A 24,615-nucleotide genomic window follows, 5' to 3' on the forward strand; every position below is an offset into this window, starting at 1 on the left:
CAAGCACCGCTCCATCTCTCTTCTCCGCCTCTATTCCATGCGCAGATATCTGCAGTATACCAGAAACGACGACCAATCCCCGCCTCTTTGTCTTCACGCAGGGGGACTCAACGTAACGAGCCACGACAGCCCAGCTAGAAAAGAAGAAGAAAAAGAAGAAATTTGAAATTCCGCTTGCCAAGCTCCGCTGTGTGATTTGACTGCTCCACGGACTGCTTCGCCAAGTCTACTTTTGTGTTGCCGTTTCGCTTTAGCACTTGACTCTCGTTGTGGGTACGGCTCGCGGCTCGTCATACCGAATATCTGATTCTGCCTACCATGCCTCCCCCGGGGTCTCGGTGTACATCTCTCTCGCTCACCACTTCACTGCCCTCCCTCAATCCTTTTCCGCCTCCACTTCCGCCTCAGTCTGAGGTCAGAGACACCGACTCTTGGCATCCCACCCCGTCCCACCTCCTTCCAGCCAGAAGCCGCCTTGTATTACCACTTTACTCCGCCTTCGCCCCCAGACCCCGCCCCTACCTCGCTGTCCTTCCCTTCCATATCCGTCCCGAGCCGTCTCCGTCGGTCTTGGCAGAGTCGATGTTGTCACCGATAGACCGCCAACAGCGTCGGAGGTGCGTGGTGGGCGGTGTTGTGTGCGACGGCTTCTGCCCCCGCGTCCGGACTCTCCGCATGTGTGATGGTCTGGCACTTGCGGGGGGTTGATCTCTTGGGCTACTGCAGCTGGCTGGATGGAGCTTGTGCTAGCTGCCGTGAGTTCAGCACCAAGTGTCGCTACAGGCGATTGGGGAGCATTCGACGTCTGCGAGGACGTCAGTTGGCTACTTCGTCATGTCTGAGAGGTCCCGTGCTGCGCGCATTTTGATCCAGTTGAAGATAGCATCTGGCTCAATGGTGATGACTGGCTGCTTGCGCGCCCCTTCCATCTTAGGACTACCCTCCCTGAGGGGTTGCAGTCTAAATCCCCCTACCTTGCAAAGTCTCTTTGAACTTCTTGCTCGATCGAAGCAGCAGAACTCTACTTTTGGTCATATTGCAAAAACTCAACAAAACTGTAGGCTGAGTCATCGGCCGGCAGACCGTCCCAAATCTCCAACGGTATCGCGACCAGTAGGAGAATGGAGTTAGAATCCAACTCCATGGCATTCTTGATCTCGATCAAATCCGACAGGGCTGGGGAGATTCCATTTCGAAGCCACCTTTTTCAGCTTTCAAGGCCTGGGATGGGATCCTCTTCGCCTCTACTGATGCTGATGGAGACAAGGACTTTTGAATTCGACTCGCCCATGGCGAGGAGTGCGTCCTTTTGATCTTCGGCTGTGAGGGTATGATGCCTCCCGGTTTGCTGCGAGCGCTTTGATAAGACGACGCTCTGATTGGTGACATCGAATGGATTGGTGCCATCGAATGGATCGGTGCCATCGAATGAATGCACTGGTATCGTCTTCAGCTGGCGGTTGCGTATCAGATCGCAGAAGATTTGCGAAACCGACCGTGGCTTCCCTTTCAGGTCTTGAAGATGTGTTGAAAGAAGATTTAGAAAGTTATGAGATGATCGGTTGAATCCGGAAGCACCAAGAAGTTCCTGAGGCCTCTCGTTCAAGCTCGCTGCCGCCGCGTAGCAGCAATCGAGGATGCAAAGGGACCGCCCTGAGGACTTCATAAAGTGTTTGATGGCAACCCAGGGGATTCGTGGATGAGTAAGCCGACAATCACCATCAGCTTGAGGATTGGCCGTCAAGAACAGGTTGAAGTTTCCGTCTAGTGCCGCGTGGCCCGAGTAGATGAATATCAAGAGAGCATCTTCTGTGTCCCACTCAGTGCGGAATTCCACAACTTGTTTTTGGACCCAGAACTCCGCCTTCGCGTCCATGTCTGAACAGATTCGCTTCGAAGTACACTCGAAACCGTACTCGTCCCGGAGAACGCTCAGCAGCTTACATTCGGATAGTCGGGTATCCGTGGTTTCGTTGTCCCAGGTCATGGACAGGACTGCCACTCGGCCAAATGAGGGAGAGTCGACCGGAATTGCTTTGTCGATTGCACCTTGAACATCTTTCAAGAAGACTTGCTGCGATGAAAGATGCGCTCTTTGCGCGTAGTGGGCGATCGACTTCGTGGACTGCTCATAGCCTTGATTGTGCGACATGATGAGATTATCGTGATCAGGGGATGTGAATGAGCAAAGTCTCTTGATGGATGCAGTTGCGTAAAAATGCTCCTTATATGTCCAGCTCGCCCCTTGTGTGCTAGGTTCTGATTCAATATTTGGTCAACTGGCACGTGTCATCTCAAGGTGTTGGGTCTGCTGGTGGTGGTTCCATGGTTCACCTTCTATTTACAAGAATATGTTGGGTCTCTACTCTTAGTCCTACCCTACCCTCTTCACCGCTGGACGAAAGAGTTTCCACTGGAGCAGTTATCACTCACCGGAGCCTTCCCCAGTACCATCTTTCGTCAACACCCATGCCCGAGCCGATTCAGATAGGTCGCCCTGACCAGCAATACCGCCACACCTCAACAAAGTCGACAGCAATCTACATGGGGCCGCGGTATCTGGCATCAACAGAAGAATTCATCGGTGACATCAAAACGGCAGTCGATCAGGCGCTGCCAACGCGCGGTATCAGCGCTTTTCGAGACATTGCCGTTCTGGGCTTGACATGGGACAACGACGAAATGGGTTGTGCAACAGCGCAACGGAGGCTCTTGGACGTCTTTAGCGACAAATACGACGCAAATTGCAAATCTGCAGTCATCCCATCAGAAGGCGAAGACATGGAAAACGTGGCCATCAAGTTTTTGACGGAGACGCTCATCGCTTTCCGCACCCGGTGGGACCGTCCCGACGTCCTCATGATTCTTGTGTATTCTGGTCACGCCGCGATCTCTCCAAAAATGCAGTGGTCCGGCCGCATCAACGGATATTGGCCCATGACGCTCAGAAGACCCGTCGTCGACTGGGATGATATCAAATGCAACGCCAATTCAATCAACGGTGGACACTTCATTTGCCTGTTCGACTGCCCTTGCGCCACGGTTACCGAATTTGAGCTGGACGCAACATCCCCCGAGATCTTTGGCGCTGCTCATCCCAGATGCCAAAGGGTCCAATACGGTCCGTGGAATCAACTGGGGGTCATTTTTCCCATCGAAGGCAGACTTGTGACCATTCTGGCCAGATATCTGGAACAGCTTGGTGGAAAGCCGCGCTCGATTTCCCAAATCTTTGGCGATCTGATGCGCGCCGACTTTGCGGTTGGGCGCGAGCTGGTTGGAACCTTTGTACACTTCTTTGCGAAGAAGCGAGTGTCTGAGTCTCCTCGGGTGGATCAAGAGTCGAGGGAGGTGCACAAGAATCAGGAGAGTGTCGTCTTGGCTCCGCCGGGACGAAGCGGTCTCACGGCCGTGGATTTCGAGAGGGCGATTGGGAGGTTGCGGGCGTCGGAGTATCGCGTCATCGTCGCCGTCAGGATTGCTTATAAGGTGAAGCCTGCCGACACCGACGTTCCTGTCTTGGACACGAAGGTCTGGCAGAAATGGCTCATATCCGCTCTTCCACCGCACCTGCGGTCGATTCCAATCCAAATTCAGCATGTGATGCAGACCGACGTTCTCCTCCTGGTTGTCTCCATGCCTTTGGAGATCTGGGACGGTCTGCCTTCTAGGATCACCGGGTACAGCTGGGTTGGTTTTGTCAAGCAACGGAGGGAACGTGATCAGCACTGAATTTCTTGCCTGGTGCTGGAGATGAGCACTTCCATTTGGGTACAGTCTGTCAGAAGAGACGCAAAACTTTATTTTCTTAAACCAATCAACTCTTCTCCTCTTCAGTCTTTTGCATTTCCCTTCTTTCGACCCGTAGCGTCTTCAAACAAGACTCAAAGCCACTGTATCTTGGCCATCGCATCCTAACCTCAATCTCGGAAAGATGGAAAACAAAACTTCAAAAACGAATGACCTGTAATCCGCGCTCAGTATCTCACCTGCCCGTCAGCGCCAGACCAAACTACCCGCGCCGCCCCGTCCCGCGCCACGCGATGTCGCCGCACGTGTCTGGGTGCACCAGCGCCCAACGCTAACGCAGGGAAAGCCGAAGCGACAGCGCAAGGACATAATTCGAGCGGATTGGGTGGTGATGCGTTGCGGTGCCTGAGCCGTTGTTTTGGCAGACGAGCGGGGGGCGGGTCGGGTCGGTCAGGCAGAACAGGGGAGTTGACAGGGGTAAGATGTCTTGACAGGGGTAGGTCTTTTGGAAAACCACCGAGACAACCATCTCTAGCGCTTGAGCTAGCGGAAAGCGTTGCGTCGTGTCCAGATTTAGAGCTCCCAAGATGCGGTGTGGTCAGGTAGGGCAAGTAGGAGTGGCACTTACCTACAGAGGCCGTGGCATCATCCCAGCCAGCCAGCGTGCGCCGTTCTTCGCAAAGACATGCACCTACCTGGGTGTGGGATAGGAGACACCGCAGAAGATGGAAGAGGGAACGGATCGGGTCTAATGCGTGCAGCCTCCTCTGCCACCTCCCCTTCCAACAAAACCGCCTCCTCTGCTGCCTCCCCTGCCAGCAAAACCACCTCCTCTGGCGCCCCCTCTACCTGAAAAGGCTCCTCCTCGTCCCCATGCTCCTCCGTAGCCCCATATCCCCCATCTACGGTCTTTCTTTGCATACTTCGGTGGCACGCCGTTGAAGAAAGGCTTCTCGTGCTTCAACCTAAAACTCCTTCGAGGTCGATCCGTCGACTGAGACGGTGCCTGGTGCTCTCGATGATCCCTCATGTACGAAATGAAAGTGTAAAGACTCTCTTGGGGGCACCTCTTCCTGTCGTCGGAAAGGCATTCCCACAGCTCCAAGGGCAGCGACACGGTTAGGAGTCCATTGGACTCGGGTTCAGGAGAGAGCTCCACCGATTCCACCCGCACGGAGTGAGTGCCCGCAGGCAGGTGGGATGTCAACCAACCTTGCCAGTCAGTGACGCCTGATATCCACTTCTCGCAGGTAAGCTTGACATAAATCAATGCTCGGTGTTCCGATTTGTCCATGACTTCGATTGCACTCTTGCAGGGAGTGATCGTTGGTTCCTGCGATTGAGGGGCGAGGACAATACTGCTATGGCCCGATTCCCCAGGCACATAGAAAGGCGATCTGTTGCCACCTTTCTCAAGCATGTGGAAAGGCATCCTGTTGACACCTTTCTCAATCTGCTTCCTCAACATGTCCCCATGGACTTGGGAAATAGATCTTGGTTCCCCGTCGAGGCTGTCAAGATATTCCGCTAGATAATCGACAAAATTGTGCGGTGGGGAGTCCCGTTTCTTTTCATGTCCAGTAGACATTGGACAGGCCAGAAATTCCGACTTGTCATTCAGGGGGTCTCTTGGGCCCCAGAAACAGTCAAAAATGTTGAGGACGCGTCCTTCGCAGCCCGCCCGCTGCCTCAGGAACCTGTCCAAGAGGTCATGCATCACCCCTCGCTGGCTGAATGCTGAAAGAGATGGTCGTGAAATACGCAAGGCCTGACCATCACACTCCCAAGCCCGCTCTGACGTATAACCCAGGTAGACGACAATCAGTAAAGAGCCATCATTGTTGTGCCGACTGCTGAAATCCTCCAGCGCTCCCGACAGCTCTCGAACCGCACGGTCGGCATCTTCGTGCGTGGGGATGACAAAAGACTCGCAAGCGAAATTGTACTTTTCGCGAAAGACCCTCAGAAGCTTTTCTTCGGTCGGTTTGGGGTCCGTGTGGTCGTTGCTCCAGGTGAGTCCCAAGACCGCGACACTTTCGAAGGGCTTGCCATCGACGGGGAGCGCCTGGTTGCGTGCAGCCTCGAAATCCTTTGCGAATTGCTGCGGCGACTCCAAACACTTGTTCTGGGGGACGTGTTTTCTCGGAGGATAAAAAGGGCGATGCATATGACCACCGCACCTACATCGTGGACGCTCGTTGCGCTTTCGGTAGTTTTGGCAAGCTTCGCACATCTTGGGAAGCTGTAATGATCTCGACGGCTGGTGGTGGTTTCTTTGGGCAAAGTTCTGCCAGAAAATGGAGCGAAAATCGCCCGAAAAGTGTCAAATCGATGTTCGAAATGCGAATTGGAGAAGGCGGAGCGGGGGCCGGTTTTTATATGTGTTGGGGAAGCAAGCGAACCACAGAAAGGAGGCCTGCCCAGGCACTCGCCCAGCAGAACGAAAGGATCGAAAAAAGAGTCATGCACCGAGTGCTGCTGCCTGTGGAAAAGTCTCTCTTCCTCTCTCTGATTTGAATTTCTCGATTTCTCATTCGTGCGCTGCTCGGAGTAGAGAGGGATGGAATCACCCCTTCCCAACTTCACACCTCTGACTCACAGGCTATTGCTCTCCTTGAAATCCAACAACCAGACCGCAAATGGATGTTGACTTCTTTGATTGCCGCGCATGAGCACTGAATGTCGACCATACGATTTCAAGCAGTCGAGCCGGAAGATGACAAGCGTCATTGCCGCGAAATGAAGTCCGTCGCCCTAACTTTCAGCAATTCTGTTCCTAGTCGGTAGCATCTTTGCGTGCAGTCGAACTGTTGAAGTTCGTCATATCAACTAGATGGTTCCTCGCTTTGCGATTGACTTCTCACTTGCCCTACAGCTGCAGTAAAGTCGATTCAGGAAAAGAGGAGGATCAAGTCAGTAGAGCCCTTCTCGTGATGCGTCCTGCTCGATTGAGAGAGGAAATGGCCAGCCTGGTTTCCGAAGCAGCTCTGGCAGATCCTCCGACCTTTATACCTCAAGATTTGAGCAGTCACAGCAAGCACCTGCACGCGCGCGGAGGCGGCCGCAGGCAGTCAGGAGACTAGGCCAAAATTAGGGGCCAAGTGCGCTGCTGAAGTTACACGATGCCGACAGGGCACGATACCGCTCCGCTCTTGCGCATGCGGATTCTGCCAGGTGCGTATAAAGGAACGCTGCTCTCAACTCTCCAATACACCAGAGCAACACTCCAACAGAGAATACAGGCAAGTATTCGGAGAAAAGACTGGTGTCTCTATCACAAGCCAAAGAGGCACTGTTTCTGTTTTGGCTCCTTCTTCTCGCGCGTCCTGCCATCTTTGCAGCTTCATTTACGACTCACTTCCTTCTCTTTAATCCTTGACAAGTCAGAAGAACCGTCGTCATCTCACAGCGCCGCTGTTCAAGCTCTGCAAGTAGTGTAAATATTTTTCGGCATTACGCCATAAAGTCGACGTAGACTTGACCAGCGCATGCAAACCCCTCCCAAAGGAGAGGAGCAAGCGCTGCACACAAAGAGGCAACGGAAAAAGTGAAGCACTTCAAGACTGCCTCCCACCGCAGTAATAGTCGCTGCAGCGATGGACACCACAGTGATATTGATCTCCCCGACTTGAATTTGGGTGTGTCGATACTGCCACCTGCCGAACCGTGGCCACAACCTAGAGGTCAACGGCGTTTTATAGTCCAAAGACAGGAGCAGTGATCACGAGAGTGGTCCAGTCGAGCAGAGCTAAAGCGTGACGACAGCCCGAAAAAGCAAGATCTCAGAGCCCAGGGGTGCGTGCGTGACACGTGGCCAGCTTTAGTGCCAGGTGTTCAGGGGGTGGTGGTTGAGTTCGGGCGTGCGCATGTGCCAAGCAAACAGCGCGTGGACACTGGCGAGGCAGCAGCATCGGAGAGCTGGACATGTGCAAACAGTGAGGGTGGTGGGTATAAAGCAGTCTTCTTTGGAGTGAGAGTCCCGTCACAGCGAGACTGCAGCACAACTCCAGAGGAGTCCGGAAGGGACCACGAACTGTGCTTGTCCTTGTGCTTTGGTCGCAGACCCGCCCCGAGTTTCTCAAGTTCGTGTTGGGCTGTGCCTAGTGAGGGTGATGGTGACCTTTTGGAGACGTGCTCACTTATAGTTGAGAATCATCGTAACGCGATGATGAAGCCACGTCAAAATTAAGCCCAGTTGCCATTGGCAGGAGAGGGGGAAGGAGCACCCAGAAGAGGGACAAGAACCAACAGTTTGGGATTTTGGGCGGCATGTCCACAAGTAGTGAATCTGATTCGCTTCGTGCTGCAACTGCATCGGAGCACTCATAATTTGGGGGACGATTACCAAAAAGGCTGGTTTATATAGTTATGGGAGGGCTGTCAAAAGGTCACGCAGCCGCGTGGGAAGCCCGGGCCACGGCGCGAGGTCGGCGAAGGCTAGAAGATAATTCAGGGTGCCCAAGTCTCACTCACCCACCAACCGGCCAGCGCCTACAGAGAAGCTTGTAGATACTATACTGTACTCCTCTATAACGTAGTGTATATACAAGAATAATCAACATAACCCACAGACGTTGCAGGAAAACATACAGTTCATTGCAGAAGCATCCGCCGCCTTCTCACGACTTTTTCTTCAGGACGTATTTGCCGTCCTTTGCGCCGTGCTTCTCACCTTCGACAATGGCCGCCATGACGAGCCGCATGGCCTCCGAGTCTGGCTTCGCGTCGACGTTGCCTGGCATGTCGATGGTCCACTTTCCTCCGGCTTTGCTCGAGCTGGAAGGAGCATCGTCGGTGCTCTTGGATTTCTTGGGCGTATCCATGGGATCCTGTTCAGAGCTTTTAGTTTTCTGTTGCTAATGATCGAAGATTTCTGATAGTGTGACGGAGGAGCCGGCAACCGACAAGTGACATACCGAGATGGCAGGCGCGGCCTTCTTGCCATTGCCGTGCGAGGGATGGGAGGGGACCTCGGACGTGTAGCGGCGGCCCCCTTGGGCAGATCCCATCATCTCCGAGGGATTCGGGTCGTGAGACTGGGTGGGAGCCATGGTGGAGCGATGATTTCTTGGCTGATGTGTTTGGTCTCTTGGAAGGTGCAGAGCAACGGTACTCGGTACTTTGAGCACGCGAGTACAAAGGGGCAGTCTAGCATATAAGCAAGCACCGAGACCAAGAAGACCAAGAAGACTTCATTACGGACAGTACCGCCAGGCACCTGCCGCAAAGGGCAATTTCGAAATTTGTTTCGACAGCGCGGTGCCGTCCTCAGACGTCAGAGGTAGGTGGTTGGTGACTTGGCAGCCAGTGGTAAAGTGAAACATGGAGGCAAGTCCGCCAAACGTCAGCGAGTCATTGGGCTGTCGGGTAAGCTCAACGTCGGCGGATGAGGCGTTCTGGACAGCGAGGCAACGCATTGTAGCATCGCAGCAGCGGGTTGCTTTGTTCAAGACCCTTGCCATGGCAGACGTGGTGACGGCCAAAACAAACATGTGGTGTGGTGAGTGAACACGCAGATGTCTCTGCGGTGTGCAGCTGCCAAGCGTGGTGCTGTCTTTCGGAGACTTAGTCCGCAAGTAGAGACGCCAGTGTCGCGTCTTTTTTGCTCCGGATCCTGTCAGATTGAGCAGCAGAAAAAGCACGGTATCATGGCGAGCTAGCGGCATGTGAAAAGAAGCCGAAGGCCAAGCTACGCTGGCGGAGCGGTTGTGGCGGACTTGGATCGACAAGGGAGGAGCGGGAAGTCTTGGCTCTTGGCGTGGGCGAGATAGCACCACAGCGTAGCGTTGAAGCGTAGATACAACATCGCTGGAGAGCCAAGAGCAATCAATCGCCGCGCTACAAACTGATTGGGAGTAGAGGTTGCACCGCCGTGCCAATGTGGTCTTGAGGCGACGAACAGAGGCGGACCTGCTTGGCGATGCGACGGACCTGCGCCGGCCAAGAGGGACACAGATGCAGTCGCACACGAAGGATCAGTTGTTGGGCGCACACGTGCAGGCCATGATGGATGATGAAACAGCAAAGACTGAGGTGGTGTTTGACAGAGAGAAAGAGGAGAGCAAGGGCAACCTCAAGGGCTTGTGAGAGTAAAGGTATGGAGGTGTGGATAAGCAGCTGGTGGGTGCACTGGGCTTGACCCACCCCCGCAAGCCGCCTGGTCAGAGGCCCCCACCGGCGCCCCCAGCTCCAGCCCAACAGACACGCGAATATGCGCCAGGCCGTTGACCATGCTAAATGGCCTCAATGCCAACACCTCAGTGGTAGAGCCGCCAGAGAAAGGAAGCGCTTGCATGATTGGGTTCTCTGCCAACTGCCGCATCGGGTCGCCGTCGCCGTCCATTTATCCGCTTAGTCAGGTGGACAAGGAAAGCCAGGGCACATCCCCCGCAACGCGCAGACAGAACCCGGCGACAGTGCGGGTTTTTCGACAGCCTTCGGACTCGCGCCCCTCGCACTCGGCTGGCCACCAACAGAGGCAATGCTGCTGTAAATGGTGCTGCCTGCCAGCCCATAGAAAAAGAAAGACTTGTCAATTCGTCGAGCCCAGCCCTTGGCAGACAAGACCATTATTCGGTGGGCGCCGTCTTCGTGCGCAGCTGCCCCCTGCAACGGGGGCGGCCAGGAATGTCGTCGCGGCTAAAGCAGGAGAATACCTGCTAGTGGGCGCGCGCGTTTTGTTTTGTTTCGGTCCAGTCGATAATTTTTCGACAGAACAGGCGCGGCCCGACGGCCGGTCCAGCGTCGCACAAGCTAACAGGAACCTTGAGGGCTGGCTGCAAACGATTATTTTCAAGCTTTTAAATCGTCTCACGCTCGTCTCCTTGCCGTACCGTACCGCTGATCGCGGGATCGCCCTCCTCAATCTATGCAACCAGCGGAGGCAAGAAAAGCCGCAGTGCAGCAGCAGCACGCAGCCTGTAGAGATACGGCATCCCACCACCCGCTCTCCAATGGCTACCCTGCCGATTAATGTCCAATTGTCGTGTGCGTGTCGTGCCACCTGCCTCATAAGAGGTATAATGGGGAGTGTCGTTCCCCCCTCGCCGTCATCCATTCCTCCGCTGCCCATTGTTGAATTGTGAGTCGAGAGACAATCCAAGGTACGTCTGATCCAAATGACAACAGCGGCGGGCCCGTGCGGCATGCTTCCTGCCTGCTGAGGTCCTGGAGCCGCGGTTGCGTTGCTGCGTGGTTGCTGGCTTACCAGGTGGGAAAGCTTAAGGGCAGCGCTAGTGCCGATTGCGCTGGGTAACGGTACAAAACCCCAGGCTCTTCTCTACTCGCGCACCCACCCTCGTCTCGCTCGCCCTCTTGTCCGTCCCTCACATCAATTGACCTCCCTCTCCTTCGCTTCGCTAGTCGCATCCAAGTCGCCTTGCTACCGCGACGTTGCTTACGCCCTCTAGCATTATCGCCTTGCGACCATCTTAGCGATTGATTGTTGATTGTTTGTCCGTCTGCCATCCACCATGGCGGACAACGAGGCTCGCGCTGCCGACCAGCCTCACAACTCCGAGCAGCCAACCTTTGACGAGAAGCAGCAATATGGCCAGCAAGAAGAAAAGAACACCAACCTCCCTGGCATCAAGCCCGGCGAGGACGAGGAGGAAGACGAGGACATGGACGCCCTGATCGAGGAGCTCGAATCGCAAGACGCCAACATCGATGCCGAAGAGGAAGACACGACGCAACCCGGTGGCGCTCGTCTAGTCGCCGAAGAGCTCCTCCAGACCAGCACCGTGCACGGTCTCACCACCGAAGAGGTCACCCAGCGCAGAAAGAAGTTTGGTCTCAATCAAATGAAGGAGGAGAAGGAGAACCTCGTCCTCAAGTTCCTCATGTATTTTGTCGGCCCCATTCAATTCGTCATGGAGGTGAGAAATTTTGTTGATCCTCGCGTTGGGGACGTCGCTGATTTGGCTGTCGCGCTAGGCTGCCGCTATTCTCGCCGCCGGTCTGCAGGATTGGGTCGATTTTGGTGTCATTTGCGCGCTTCTGCTGCTCAACGCGACTGTCGGTTTCGTCCAAGAATTCCAGGCCGGTTCCATTGTCGACGAGTTGAAAAAGACGCTCGCCCTCAAGGCCACCGTGTTGCGCAATGGCACTCTGCAAGAAGTCGAGGCCCCGGAAATTGTTCCTGGTGACATTCTGCAGCTCGAGGAGGTAAGCCAACCTTGTTTTGCTGCGTGCGTCGCCAATTCTCACCTGCTGCTAGGGAACCATCATCCCTGCCGACGGCCGCATCGTGACCGACGATGCTTTCCTCCAAGTCGACCAGTCCGCCATAACAGGCGAGTCTCTTGCTGTGGATAAGCACAAGGGCGACACTTGCTACGCATCTTCGGCCGTCAAGCGCGGCGAGGCCTTCATGGTCGTCGCCGCGACTGGTGACAGCACCTTCGTCGGTCGCGCTGCCTCGCTCGTCGCGTCCGCTTCTTCGGGTACTGGACACTTTACGGAGGTCCTGAACGGCATCGGAACGGTCCTTTTGATCTTGGTCATTTTGACCCTCCTCGTCGTCTGGGTTTCGTCATTCTACCGCTCCAACCCAATTGTTACGATTCTCGAGTTTACCCTCGCCATCACCATTATCGGCGTGCCAGTCGGTCTGCCCGCCGTCGTTACGACCACCATGGCCGTCGGTGCCGCCTACTTGGCCAAGAAGCAAGCCATTGTCCAGAAACTTTCGGCCATTGAGTCGCTCGCTGGCGTCGAAATTCTCTGCTCCGACAAGACGGGAACCTTGACCAAGAACAAGCTCTCCTTGGCAGAGCCTTACACCGTTTCTGGCGTCGAACCCGAGGACCTCATGCTCACGGCCTGCCTGGCTGCTTCTCGCAAGAAGAAGGGTATCGATGCCATCGACAAGGCCTTTCTCAAGTCGTTGAGGTTCTATCCCCGTGCCAAGTCGGTCTTGTCCAAGTACAAGGTTTTGGAATTCCACCCATTCGATCCAGTTTCGAAAAAGGTTCAGGCCGTTGTCGAGTCTCCGCAGGGAGAGCGCATCGTCTGTGTCAAGGGTGCCCCGCTCTTCGTCCTTAAGACTGTCGAGGAAGATCACCCGATTCCCGAGGCGGTCGACGAAGCGTACAAAAACAAGGTTGCGGAATTTGCTACCCGTGGTTTCCGCTCGCTCGGTGTTGCGCGTAAGCGTGGCGATAGCTCGTGGGAAATTCTTGGCATCATGCCTTGCTCTGACCCTCCTCGTCACGATACCGCGCGCACCATCAACGAAGCCAAGACTCTGGGTCTTTCCATCAAGATGTTGACGGGTGATGCCGTCGGTATCGCTCGTGAGACGTCTCGCCAGCTGGGTCTCGGTACCAATGTCTACAACGCGGAGCGTCTTGGTCTCGGCGGTGGTGGTGAAATGCCCGGCTCAGAGGTCTATGACTTTGTCGAAGCTGCCGATGGATTCGCAGAGGTTTTCCCTCAGCACAAGTACAACGTCGTCGAAATTCTGCAGCAGCGTGGCTACCTTGTTGCCATGACTGGCGACGGTGTCAATGATGCGCCTTCGCTGAAAAAGGCTGATACGGGTATCGCCGTCGAGGGCGCCTCTGACGCTGCCCGGTCCGCTGCTGATATCGTCTTCCTTGCTCCCGGTCTGTCGGCCATCATCGATGCGCTCAAGACCAGTCGTCAGATTTTCCACCGCATGTACGCGTACGTTGTGTACCGTATCGCCCTGTCATTGCACTTGGAGTTTTTCCTCGGTCTCTGGATTGCAATCTTGAACACCTCCCTCAACCTCGAGCTCGTCGTCTTTATCGCCATTTTTGCCGATATTGCTACCCTCGCCATTGCATACGATAACGCGCCATTTTCCAAGACTCCGGTCAAGTGGAACTTGCCCAAGCTGTGGGGTATGTCGGTTTTGCTGGGTGTCGTCCTCGCGATTGGCACGTGGATCACCCTGACGACCATGTTCCCATACCAAGATCTTCCCAACGCGCAGGGCCAGGGTATCTCGGGCGGTATCGTCCAGAACTTTGGTGTCCGCGACGAAGTCTTGTTTTTGCAAATTTCGCTCACTGAGAACTGGCTCATTTTCATCACTCGCGCAAACGGTCCCTTCTGGAGTTCTATTCCCTCGTGGCAGCTCAGCGGCGCCATTCTCATCGTTGATATCATCGCCACCTTTTTCTGTCTGTTCGGATGGTTCGTCGGAGGCCAGACGTCGATTGTCGCCGTCGTTCGTATCTGGGTCTTTTCTTTCGGTGTCTTCTGCGTCATGGGCGGTGTCTACTACTTGCTGCAAGACAGTGTAGGCTTTGACAACCTCATGCACGGCAAGAGCCCTAAGAAGGACCAAAAGCAACGGTCTCTCGAGGACTTTGGTAAGTTTTCGCTCCTGTGTCGCGTCAGTAACAAAGTCACTAACTCGCTCGCCAGTCGTCTCTCTCCAACGTGTTTCTACCCAGCATGAAAAGAGCGCCTAAACGGCATTTTTCCTTGTCTTGATATACCGAAGTAGTAGTAGTAGTGGATTGGAGTATGAGTGGTAGCAGTTGCAGGCGTCGTCGTTGTGGGAACGCATCTTAATATCAAAGAGAGGAGGAGTCTTTATTTCGGAGGTAATCGGCCCTCGCAGCAAGTGGAAGAGCCGAGAGCAGGAAGGAAAGCAGGGAGACACACATGTCGATATGAGAATTGATGAAAGTTAAACAAGAAGACGAAGAAACATATGGCTGTCTTTTTTCTCTTTGTTCGGCTGGCTCACCCACACTTGTCATTAGCGGTTCTGAGCCCTACTCTCACTCTGATGAGACACAGATCATCAGCCTGGGAGCAGTCTCTTCTTTCGCTTCTTTTCTTTCTCTTGGTCGCCAGTACCAGCTTTTAATCCTTCTTGTCGGAAGCAGTCGTGGGTTAGAGCGCAACGAATGGAGAGGAGTTCTCCCAAAGCAAAACGATGTGGATACAAAGTCATCGGATAAGGGACGAGGTGGTGATATGAAAGAAGGCAAACCATGGACGTGTGCAACTGAAACGTCTTACTCACATGTGGTGTTCTCTCGTCAGCCAACGGTACCGCATGGTAGTCTTGAAATCTCTCGTCGCCAAGCAGATTGAATGAACGCTCAACGTTGGCCTTCGCCGCCGTGGAAATTGAGGACAGGAGCAAGCGGTGCAATGATGCAATCTAGACAATAGAGAGGCCACGAGACACCTCATGGCGCTACCACGTACTCGAAGGCTGTCTGTCCTGTCCGCCTACTGACGGACGGATGGACGGGACCCTTCCGTGGCAGATTCAGCCTCACTGTCAGGGCATGGCATCTTACCACCTCACCGCCGCAGCCGTGACACTGCTTGTTTGTGCTGTCACTTGGCGTAGCTCAGTATGGGAAGGGACTGCGCTCGCTGATGCAGTAGTAAAGCCATTGGCCTCGATCTCCTACACGCGGTGCGACAGCTGAGGCCGCTAGGTACGGACAAGTTGGCAGGCCGGTGAAGGTGATGTTTGCAAAGCTCCTCGCATCTCGCGTGCATCGTTCAAGGCGTAGATAGATTGGGACTGTAGTAAATGGACATTGTGAAGCTGACGGAGAAGGAGAGATGATATGAGAAGAGAAGAACACGCTCGGTCCTTCGCCAGAGAAAACGGCGAGACGAGCGACGACCTCGCTCGCTTGCTTGCTTTCGCTCGATCCAAAGACCCACAAATTTAGACCGACTGCGCGCGAGTGTATCGCCGTCGCCGTTTGCTCCGGACCGTTGGTAGCCGGACGGACCTCGCTGCGTTTGTCTACCTATTATTGAACACGTTGAACGAGGAACTGTCCATGTTTGCAGCGAGGATCGTGAGGATATCACTTTCTTTCTGCTACTGCTGGGCAAAGGGGACTCTGCGGTCCATTGTGAATTGCTTCATGTCCAAGCAAGCCGATGGATGCAATCATTGGCACGTCCCGGTCGAGCTCTCCGGTATGCCTCATCGGGCTACCGTATAATAGCGGGCAGCAGCTCCAGTCAGCCAGACCAGACAGGTCCGCGGAGTCCAATGACCACGCCCATGGACGCCAATGGTTGATCGCGCGGCGTCCGCGGGATCTGTGGAGCGAGACACATTTGTGCGCAATTACATCACCCTTGATCAAGGATTGCGGGGTGAGGTTACCTCAGCTCTGTCAAATGCCCCGGGACCCCACGACGACGGCCTACTGTACAGCAGCAGCAGCAAAAGCACACTCCTCCCTGCATCAATCAGCGACGCGCAACGGGCGCGCAGATACCGGCACAAAAAACTCAATTGCACCGCTGCTGCGCGGACAGGTGGTTCGCATAAGGAGCTGCTCCTGGGTTGTTCCCGCGGTACCTGTGCCTGGATGGGGACGGATGGGCGGGAAGGCGACCAGATGAAGCGGGCAGCTCCTGGTTCGTCGACGTCGGGGGTTTCGTGGGTTTCCGAAGCTGCATTACTCGTGCAAGTTGTGCAGTGGGAGAGGTAAAGGTGGGGGTGGGGTTGGTTGGGGGAAGACGGAGAGCGGGAGTTGCTCTGTGCTGAGTGGCGGCCCCGCGGATGGCTCGCTAGAAAGCTGCGAGATTCGGATGGCTGCATAACCGACGGATGTGGTTGTGTAAGGTTGAGATGGATTGCTCGATGGAGTGGAGCGCTATTGCTTACAGATCGTGTCAATTGCATGAGCTGAGTCTCGTCAATCATCAATTGAACTAATGAATTGCGCAAAGGTGGTGGTGACCGGTGCTGCCGCTACAAGAACATCTCTCGCCTCACTTCCGCTCCGTCTCCGCTCGCGATTCAAGAATACGACTGCTGCCGCTGCTGCGATTTTCGGAACTACAACTGGCTCCAACACATTCGCAACCATGGCCAAGCTCAATAATGACATTCCCTCCTTGAAGCTCAATGATGGGCATTCAATTCCTTTGGTACGGTTGCCATTGGACAAATCTTTGTACACACGAGTTGTGAAGCAATTGATGCTAACATCCCCCGCTTCTTGTAGCTCAGCTTTGGCACTGGCACGTCTTGGTACAAGGCGGGCGATGAGTCCAAGATAGACTACGAGCTCATCAAGAGCATCAAGACGGCCATCAACCTCGGATACTACCACCTGGACGGCGCCGAAATGTACCAGACGGAGCCCGAGCTAGGCATCGCCATCAAGGAGAGCGGCGTCGCGCGCGAGAAGCTCTTCGTCACCACAAAAGTCAACAAGAACATTGGCGACGTCAAGGCGGCGCTCAAGGACAGCCTGCGGAAGCTGCAATTGGACTACGTCGACCTGTACCTGATCCACTCGCCCTTCTTCGCCAAATCAGACGCCGAGCTGCAGGCCAAATGGCGCGACCTCGAGGAGCTGCAAGCCGCCGGGCTGACCAAGTCCATTGGCGTGTCCAACTATCTGCCCAAGCACCTTGATGCCACGCTCGCGACGGCCAAGGTCGTCCCCGCCATCAACCAGATCGAATTCCACCCGTATCTGCAGCACGAGGGTCTGTTGGAATATCACAAGAAGCACGGCATCGCCACGTCGGCCTATGGACCCCTTACCGCCATCACCAAGGCCGCGCCTGGTCCTGTCGATGATACGCTCGCTGCACTCGCCCGCAAGTATGCTGTCAGCGAGAGCGAGATTTGTTTGCGCTGGGCGATCGATCAGGATATCGTAGCTATTACGACGAGCAGCAAGGAGCAGCGTCTGAGCGATTATTTGAGGGGCATGTCGTTCAAGCTCAATCCGGCCGAGATTCAGGAGATTAACGAGAAGGGCTTGCAGAAGCACTTCAGAGGCTTTTGGAAGGACAAGTTTGATCCCGAAGATAGGTCTTGAGCGAACTGTGGTCGGATCAAGTAGCAAAGATGATGAGGCCGTGCAACATGGGATGAGGACTCCGATGTATCTGCAAAAGAAGCGAGACAATTGGTCATTGAAAAAGCGCTGTGCGGGCTGCAGTAGCAACCACGTCGTCTAGTGGAAAAAGGCTTTTCAGGTATTATCTAGTCAAGCTCAATTGACGAAACTCTTTGAAAATCAAAAATATTCACAGAGGACATGCCTACATGATGATACTGTAAAACTCCAAGAAAGCACTTCAACATTCCTTGTCTTGCACATGAGTCATGCCGAAAATCAGCCGGCTATCATCGTACTCCGCCCGCGTTTTACCACCAGAAATTCTTCACAGCGGGGCATTCTCTCCTCCAACCGCCACCATGCCTCCGAAAGCTTTGCCTGATGGCAATGGTGAGGCCGAGATTCGACCAAAAGAAGTGAGAAAGCAAACACAGGTAAAAATCTCTTACCAAAGGTCGATTTGGCTAACACTGGTTTAGCCACTCGCAAAGCAATACCGAAAGCCACGCGCCGTTCCGCGTAGAAAGCCCACAAACACTCCAGCCACTGCTAGCGCGACCGCTCCTGACGAAGCTCTCCCCACGCCTGCCGAATCGAGTACTCCTGCACAGTCACAAGAGCAAGCAGCTCCAGCGCAACCAAAACCCGCAGCACCGTCGCACAATGCAGAACCCGCTGCGCCAACACCAGCTCCAACAGCAAAGCCCCCTCTGAGAAAACGACGCGACGACGGCATGGATTCCCTCCTACAGCCCTTTTACCACGGCAAATCCCTGACGGACCCAATCAACACGGCCGAAGACAAGTGGAATCTACTGCCGGCATTTCTGAAGGTCAAAGGATTGGTCAAGCAGCACATTGACTCATTCGACTACTTTGTGGATGTGCAGCTCAAGGAGATCCTGCGCGCAAATCAATACGTCTACAGCGATGTCGACGACAAGTTCTTCTGGCGCTATACCGACATTCGCGTCCTGCGCCCATGCCGTGTCGAGGAGGAAGGTCTGAAGGGACACACGTCGACCATCACGCCCAACGAGTGCCGTTTGCGCGACATGACATATGCGGCGCCAATTGTCGTCGACGTCGAGTACAAGAAGGGAGCGAGCAAGGTCAAAAGAAAAGGAATCCACATTGGCAGAATGCCCATCATGCTGCGGAGCAACAAGTGTCAGTTGAGCGGCAAGTCGGAAAAGTCAATGGCGCAGCTTGGCGAGTGCGCGATTGACCCCGGTGGATACTTCATCACGAGAGGCCAGGAAAAGGTCATTTTGGTTCAGGAGCAGCTCAGCAAGAACCGTGTCATTGTCGAGTCGATGAAGGGCATCATCCAGGCCTCGGTTATTAGGTCAGTCTTGCTGGTCTACATATTGTTTGCATCCAGCTGATGTTTTGCAGTTTTACGGTCGACCGCAAGTCGAAGGGATACGTCCTCCTCAAAAAGGGTCTCCTCTATCTTAAGCACAACTGCTTCACTGACGATATTCCCATTGTCATTGCTCTGAAGGCCATGGGCATCCAATCTGAGCACGAAATTCTGCTTCTGGTGGCTGGAGACGACAGCGCATACCAGGACGAGTTTTCGATCAACTTTGAAGCCTGCATAAACGAAAAGGGCGAACGTATCAACACCCAGCACCAAGCTCTGGAATACGTTGGCCAGAGGACCCGGCAGATTCGGAAACCCATCGGCAACAGAGCGCCCCGAAACCTGCAACAGGAGGCCATTTACGCCCTTTCCGACATGATGATGAGCCACGTCCCCGTGGTTGGCATGAATTTCCGTCCCAAGGCCTTGTACATTGCGTATATGACCAGAAGGGTGCTGATGGCCATGCAAGATCCCAAGATGGTTGATGACAGAGATTACGTCGGCAACAAGAGATTGGAATTGGCTGGTCAGATGATGGCCCTTCTTTTTGAAGACAGCTTCAAGAGCTTCAACTTCCAATTCAAGGCGGCCATCGACAAAGTCCTCAAGAAGCCGAACAGGGCTGCCGAGTTTGACGCATACGATCACATCCAGACCCATGGATGGAGCATCACAGCCGGTATGGAGAGGGCCATTGCCACCGGTAATTGGAGCCTCAAGCGTTTCCGCATGGAAAGAGCGGGTATCACGCACGTCCTCAGTCGTCTGAGTTTCATTTCTGCTCTTGGTATGATGACGCGTATTACATCCCAGTTCGAAAAGACGAGAAAGGTCTCTGGTCCTCGTGCCTTGCAGCCTTCTCAATTCGGCATGATTTGCACGTCGGATACGCCCGAAGGAGAAGCTTGTGGTCTAGTCAAGAACTTGGCTCTCATGACGCACATTACCACCGAGGTGCCAGAGGAGCCCGTCAAGAGAGCAGTCTTCATGTTGGGCGCCGAGGATGTCCAATCTGGCACCGGAACGGAACTGTACTCGACTGGAGCGTACATCATTTTCGTCAACGGTTCGCCTCTGGCTTTGACTAGAAGTCCAACCTCGTTTCTCAAAAACTTCCGCAAGTTCCGCAGAATGGGCCGCATCTCCGAGTTTGTCAGCATCCACATCAACCACCATCACAAGGCTGTCCATATCGCGACGGACGAAGGCCGCATCTGTAGGCCGCTCATCATCGTCGAACGTGGCAAGTCAAGGGTGTCTGCCCGCTACCTCCGTGCGCTGCAAAAGGGAACGATGGAGTTTGACGATTTTCTCTCCCGCGGTCTCGTTGAGTACGTCGATGTCAACGAGGAAAACGACTCGAACATTTGCATCTACGAAAAGGACCTCAAGGAGTACCACACCCACCTTGAAATCGAACCATTCACGATTCTCGGCGCTGTCGCTGGTCTGATACCCTACCCTCACCACAACCAGTCTCCTCGTAACACGTACCAATGTGCTATGGGTAAACAAGCCATTGGTGCCATTGCCTACAACCAGTTCACCCGAATCGATACCCTACTTTACCTCATGGTCTATCCCCAGCAACCCATGGTCAAGACGCGGACAATTGAGCTCATCAAGTACGACAAACTGCCTGCTGGTCAAAACGCCACGGTCGCCGTCATGTCCTACTCCGGTTACGATATTGAAGATGCCCTCGTCATCAACAAGGCTTCTTGTGACAGAGGATTCGGACGTTGCCAGGTCTTCAAGAAGCAGTCGCTTACAGTCAAGTCTTATGCGAACGGTTCTATGGACAAGCTCGTCGCTCCTGAAAAGGGCAAGGACGGCAAGCCACTCAACCCGAGAATGTCGAAACTCGGTGACGCGGACGGAATCGCGGAGGTCGGTGTACTTCTTGAAAAGGACGATGTTTACGTCAACAAGATGGTTCCCACAAACACCAATCCCACGGGTCTTGATCAGAATGGCATGCGGTCGCAAAAGGTCGAATTCCGCAACACCCCCATGTCTTACAAGCTTCCCGACCCAGCTTATGTGGACAAGGTGCTCTTGTCGGCCAACGAGAGCAACACGCCACTCATCAAGATCCAAACGCGTCAGACCCGCCGCCCAGAACTCGGCGACAAATTCTCCTCTCGTCACGGACAAAAGGGTGTCGTGGGTATCATTGCCGAGCAAATTGACATGCCCTTCAATGACCAAGGTATCTGCCCCGACATCATCATGAACCCTCACGGTTTCCCCTCGCGTATGACAGTCGGGAAAATGCTCGAGCTCCTTTCGGGCAAGGCGGGTGTTGTCAAGGGCGAGTTGCAGTACGGCACAGCGTTCGGCGGCTCCAAGCCAGAAATCATGTCGCAAATCCTGTTGGAGCACGGCTTCAACTACAGCGGCAAAGACATGCTGACCTCGGGCATCACGGGCGAGAGTCTTCCTGCCTACGTCTTCTTCGGGCCCATCTACTACCAAAAGCTCAAGCACATGGTGCAAGACAAGATGCACAGCCGTGCGCGTGGTCCTCGTGCCATCCTCACCCGCCAGCCAACCGAGGGTCGTTCTCGCGACGGCGGTCTACGTCTCGGAGAAATGGAGCGTGACTGTCTGATCGCGTATGGCGCATCACAACTTCTCCTCGAGCGTCTGATGCTTAGCTCCGACGCACACGAGTGCGACGTGTGCGAAAAGTGCGGCATGATGGGCTACCAGGGCTGGTGCCAGACATGCCGCTCCTCCAAGGGTGTCGTGCGCATGACGATTCCATACGCCGCCAAGCTGCTCATCCAGGAGCTGCTCAGCATGAACGTCAAGGCGAGCTTGAAGCTGGGCGACGAGTTTCCCGCGGACTTGGACGATTGATTGATGGATGCTTCTGCGTTGAGCTTTGAGCGAGCGAGCAAGTGCGATTCACCGTGATGATTACGGTGCGGCATCGAGGGGGTTTTGGAGTCTCTTTTCTGCATTCTTTTTTTCACTGCATAGCGAGCCGGCCGGCACAAAATGGGTTGCGGAGCGGGCGTGGGTGGGAGCCTCTCAATTAGTTGATTGGAGCAAATGCGGAGTTGGGCGTTGAGATATCTTGCATGGACATCAACCAATCCAATTCAATTTCGTCTTTTGTCTGGTGGAGTCCGATCAGTCTTCGGCTGAGGATGTGGCCCATTCGTTTGCACTCGCTCAATCAAGTCACATTAGAGGTCGGTCTCTTACCGGACGGTAAGAAATTTCGTGCGGTGGCCATTCGCCTTCAACTGGATCAGTCGTAGCTCTATGTGCCACGAGTTTCTACTGAATTTCGCTCCTCAACAACGGCACTAGCCGAACTGTAACAGAATGGTCTGACTCACCACGGTTTACTCTCCCATGGTTCGCTTGAGGTCGCTACTCGCTCCAACACCACACCTATAAATTCCCCCAACCCCCGTCCTCTGCTATCCGCAATTCGCATTTTGGAAATCTCATTTCCCATTCAGAGAAACTTATGTCCACAGGATCAAAAACTTTGACTTACAACCATGTGTTACGGATGTTTTCTGGACAGCCGCCCATCGTACTGTACCAAATGCAGCAGCATACATCCAGTGAAATCAGCCGTTCGCGGAAGCGGAGTCGACAAGACAGGGCCACGAGAATTCGCGCAAGAGCTGAAAATTGCTGCCGACCGAGCGCTCCCAACCAAGGACCAAGCTTACGGACACATCGCGGTCTTGATCATCACTTGGGCCAACGACGAAGCCAACTCTGAAGCAACCAAGGAACGGCTCCTAAGAGTCTTTGGCGAGCTGTACAGCTTCGAATGCGAATCGCTTGTCATCCCAGTAGCACGGAGGGGAGCCAAGGAGGGCCCACGGGACTTTTTGCAGAAACAGCTTGGCGATTTTACGAGAAGGCACTTGAGAGACAAGCCCTTGTTGATCATCGTCTACCTGGGCTACGCGTCTGTACGCGGCAAGCGCGGCGAAAAGGCTGCCCACGCAAACAAAGGAACGGGCTTGTCCTTTGGGGAGACTCGTGCCGTCGAATGGAACCAAAAGTTGTGGTTGTCTGGCCCTCCTCTCACTGGAGGAAGAAGAAGAGCCCTGAAGCTTGCTCAATCTCCCATCCCCTGGTCCGAAGTCAGCAGGCACGCCACTGATTATGCGTGCGGACGGTTTCTCCACATCTTCGACTGCCCCTGGGCATCCGAAGTATGGAACAGCAGAAATGAAGTTCTGGCCGCGTCGGGCTTTCCCAATGAAGAAGGTACGTCCAACCCGCAGCCATACAGCTTCACCCAAACCCTCGCGGATTACCTTGAACAGCTGGGAGGACAGGCCCGATCTGTTTCGCAGATTTTCGCTGATCTGGTGCGCACCCGGAGTGAAAATGGTCTTGAGAGAATGCCTCTCCATCTCCTTCCTGAGAATACAGAAGACCCGGCAAGCATCGTCCTCGCCCCTCGTTCGTCGCAACCGAAAGCTCTTACACTTGTACAGCGCCAGGACGCGCTCGCAGACATGGTGGCTTCGCAGCAGCGCGTCTTGATCACCGCCAAGTTCGCCTCTGACAAGTCCACACTCGACTTGCACGACTGGCGAGAAATCATCCTTGCCCATCTACCCCCAGAGCTCCACTTCATCCAAGTAGAGTCGGCAGAGTATACAGAATCCGAACACTGCGTGCTCCTAACCATGAAATTGCCACTGGAGCTATGGGACTGCTTCCCCTGGTCCCATCACCACGACGAGAGGGAAGCTGCAATCAGCTTCAAAACCCTCCTCGAAAACGCCCAACCGCGAGCCGAGCCTCCCGCAAACGACAACGGCGCCCCAGGTCCAAGGAGAAGCGCGAGACTGAAGCGCAAGCATCCGGCACACGACGGCTGGGAACCGCCTCGGAGGAAGAAGTACCCGTGGCCGCGCTGTCCTCTCCATGGACGAGTGTGCTTGGGAGGACGGAAGTGCGATAGGTTAATAATGGGCTACGGTCCTGGAAGAGGAGGGTTTGGGGGGTTTGGCGGTCGAGGGGGCATGCGTCGGAGAGGAGGTTGAAGTGAGGAATGGATTTAGCAGGAGAGGAGATTGTAGTAAGCCAAGGGGCCTCGATGTTACTTGCCAGGGAAAAGGTTTCATGGTTTCTGCCTCGTCAAGAACAGTAGACTTGTACATGTAGACTTGGTGGATGCAACGGTTTAAATCATTTCTATGTCAGAATGCTATTTGAAAACACATGCTTTTTTTCAATTGGCCATTTGCCGAATCCATCCCCTTCCACTACCTCCTAGAGTGAATCATATACACATATCTATATTGAATCTACATGTAGTAGTAACTCAACCCACCCCTATCAACCCAATCCAACCTGGATCGTAATCCACTCTGCTAGGCACGTAACCTACCGTCTCTTATCTCCCTCTTAAACACCGCGCGCACGTTATAGTCCGCCGCATTTTACCCTTACAGACTAATAGAACGCACCAAGAGTAGTTGGAGCTTCAGTCTCAGCAGGATGTAAAGCAGTTCATAATGCCAATTACCTAGCAGGCGCCCGAGCGTAGGTAGGGTCACAAGTAGGATTGGCGCGGAACACTAAGGAGAGAGGCATCGCGATAAAGTAATACCTAGGGAAGAAAACTCTACAGGCACGGACGCCACAAGGGCCATCTGATGAATGATCCTC

The 24,615-nt window shown here is 54.3% G+C and overlaps 8 protein-coding genes across 8 annotated transcripts; 5 read left to right on the top strand and 3 right to left on the bottom strand.

Annotated features, from left to right (window-relative positions):
* Positions 1-1,207: 1,207 nt before the first annotated feature.
* Positions 1,208-2,152, bottom strand: BKA78DRAFT_291563 (uncharacterized protein; the record flags this gene model as incomplete). The annotated part of the gene is made up of 1 exon (XM_066885925.1): positions 1,208-2,152. One exon carries the CDS (start codon positions 2,150-2,152, stop codon positions 1,208-1,210), a length of 945 nt encoding a protein of 314 aa, XP_066749625.1.
* Positions 2,153-2,469: 317 nt separating this feature from the next.
* On the top strand, positions 2,470-3,732 carry BKA78DRAFT_348935 (uncharacterized protein; the record flags this gene model as incomplete). The annotated part of the gene is made up of 1 exon (XM_066890716.1): positions 2,470-3,732. The coding sequence occupies one exon, from the start codon at positions 2,470-2,472 to the stop codon at positions 3,730-3,732; it is 1,263 nt and encodes a 420-aa protein (XP_066749626.1).
* A 746-nt stretch (positions 3,733-4,478) lies between these two features.
* On the bottom strand, positions 4,479-5,240 carry BKA78DRAFT_303119 (uncharacterized protein). The gene has a single exon (XM_066887512.1). It carries the CDS (start codon positions 5,216-5,218, stop codon positions 4,499-4,501), a length of 720 nt encoding a protein of 239 aa, XP_066749627.1. The 5' UTR covers positions 5,219-5,240; the 3' UTR covers positions 4,479-4,498.
* A 5,011-nt stretch (positions 5,241-10,251) lies between these two features.
* On the bottom strand, positions 10,252-11,059 carry BKA78DRAFT_16435 (uncharacterized protein). Its single transcript, XM_066883146.1, has one exon. It carries the CDS (start codon positions 10,895-10,897, stop codon positions 10,283-10,285), a length of 615 nt encoding a protein of 204 aa, XP_066749628.1. The 5' UTR covers positions 10,898-11,059; the 3' UTR covers positions 10,252-10,282.
* Positions 11,060-11,222: 163 nt separating this feature from the next.
* Positions 11,223-14,195, top strand: BKA78DRAFT_245543 (plasma membrane ATPase; the record flags this gene model as incomplete). The annotated part of the gene is made up of 4 exons (XM_066884133.1): positions 11,223-11,627; positions 11,686-11,916; positions 11,969-14,093; positions 14,149-14,195. The coding sequence occupies 4 exons, from the start codon at positions 11,223-11,225 to the stop codon at positions 14,193-14,195; spliced, it is 2,808 nt and encodes a 935-aa protein (XP_066749629.1).
* A 2,030-nt stretch (positions 14,196-16,225) lies between these two features.
* BKA78DRAFT_303131 (NADP-dependent oxidoreductase domain-containing protein) lies at positions 16,226-17,742 on the top strand. Its single transcript, XM_066887513.1, has 2 exons — positions 16,226-16,650; positions 16,728-17,742. The coding sequence occupies exons 1-2, from the start codon at positions 16,435-16,437 to the stop codon at positions 17,553-17,555; spliced, it is 1,044 nt and encodes a 347-aa protein (XP_066749630.1). The 5' UTR covers positions 16,226-16,434; the 3' UTR covers positions 17,556-17,742.
* A 171-nt stretch (positions 17,743-17,913) lies between these two features.
* On the top strand, positions 17,914-22,261 carry BKA78DRAFT_376280 (DNA-directed rna polymerase-like protein III subunit). Its single transcript, XM_066892821.1, has 3 exons — positions 17,914-18,013; positions 18,059-18,927; positions 18,978-22,261. Exons 1-3 carry the CDS (start codon positions 17,939-17,941, stop codon positions 21,814-21,816), a joined length of 3,783 nt encoding a protein of 1,260 aa, XP_066749631.1. The 5' UTR covers positions 17,914-17,938; the 3' UTR covers positions 21,817-22,261.
* Positions 22,262-22,472: 211 nt separating this feature from the next.
* Positions 22,473-23,987, top strand: BKA78DRAFT_291570 (uncharacterized protein; the record flags this gene model as incomplete). Its single annotated transcript, XM_066885926.1, has 1 exon — positions 22,473-23,987. One exon carries the CDS (start codon positions 22,473-22,475, stop codon positions 23,985-23,987), a length of 1,515 nt encoding a protein of 504 aa, XP_066749632.1.
* Between the last annotated feature and the right edge of the window lie 628 nt (positions 23,988-24,615).

Source organism: Phyllosticta capitalensis (genome assembly GCF_038381095.1).
Source record: "Phyllosticta capitalensis strain CBS 128856 chromosome Unknown BKA78scaffold_1, whole genome shotgun sequence".
Lineage (NCBI taxonomy): Eukaryota > Fungi > Ascomycota > Dothideomycetes > Botryosphaeriales > Phyllostictaceae > Phyllosticta > Phyllosticta capitalensis.

Coding starts and splice junctions, on each gene's coding strand:
- BKA78DRAFT_303119 (XM_066887512.1), bottom strand. CDS start 5,218: ATGTTGAGGAAGCAGATTGAGAAAGGTGTCAACAGGATGCCTTTCCAC.
- BKA78DRAFT_16435 (XM_066883146.1), bottom strand. CDS start 10,897: ATGCCGCACGGGCCCGCCGCTGTTGTCATTTGGATCAGACGTACCTTG.
- BKA78DRAFT_303131 (XM_066887513.1), top strand. CDS start 16,435: ATGAATTGCGCAAAGGTGGTGGTGACCGGTGCTGCCGCTACAAGAACA. Junction 16,651..16,727: donor ATGGGCATTCAATTCCTTTG/GTACGGTTGCCA, acceptor CGCTTCTTGTAG/CTCAGCTTTGGCACTGGCAC.
- BKA78DRAFT_376280 (XM_066892821.1), top strand. CDS start 17,939: ATGCCTCCGAAAGCTTTGCCTGATGGCAATGGTGAGGCCGAGATTCGA. Junction 18,014..18,058: donor AAGTGAGAAAGCAAACACAG/GTAAAAATCTCT, acceptor ACACTGGTTTAG/CCACTCGCAAAGCAATACCG. Junction 18,928..18,977: donor ATCCAGGCCTCGGTTATTAG/GTCAGTCTTGCT, acceptor GATGTTTTGCAG/TTTTACGGTCGACCGCAAGT.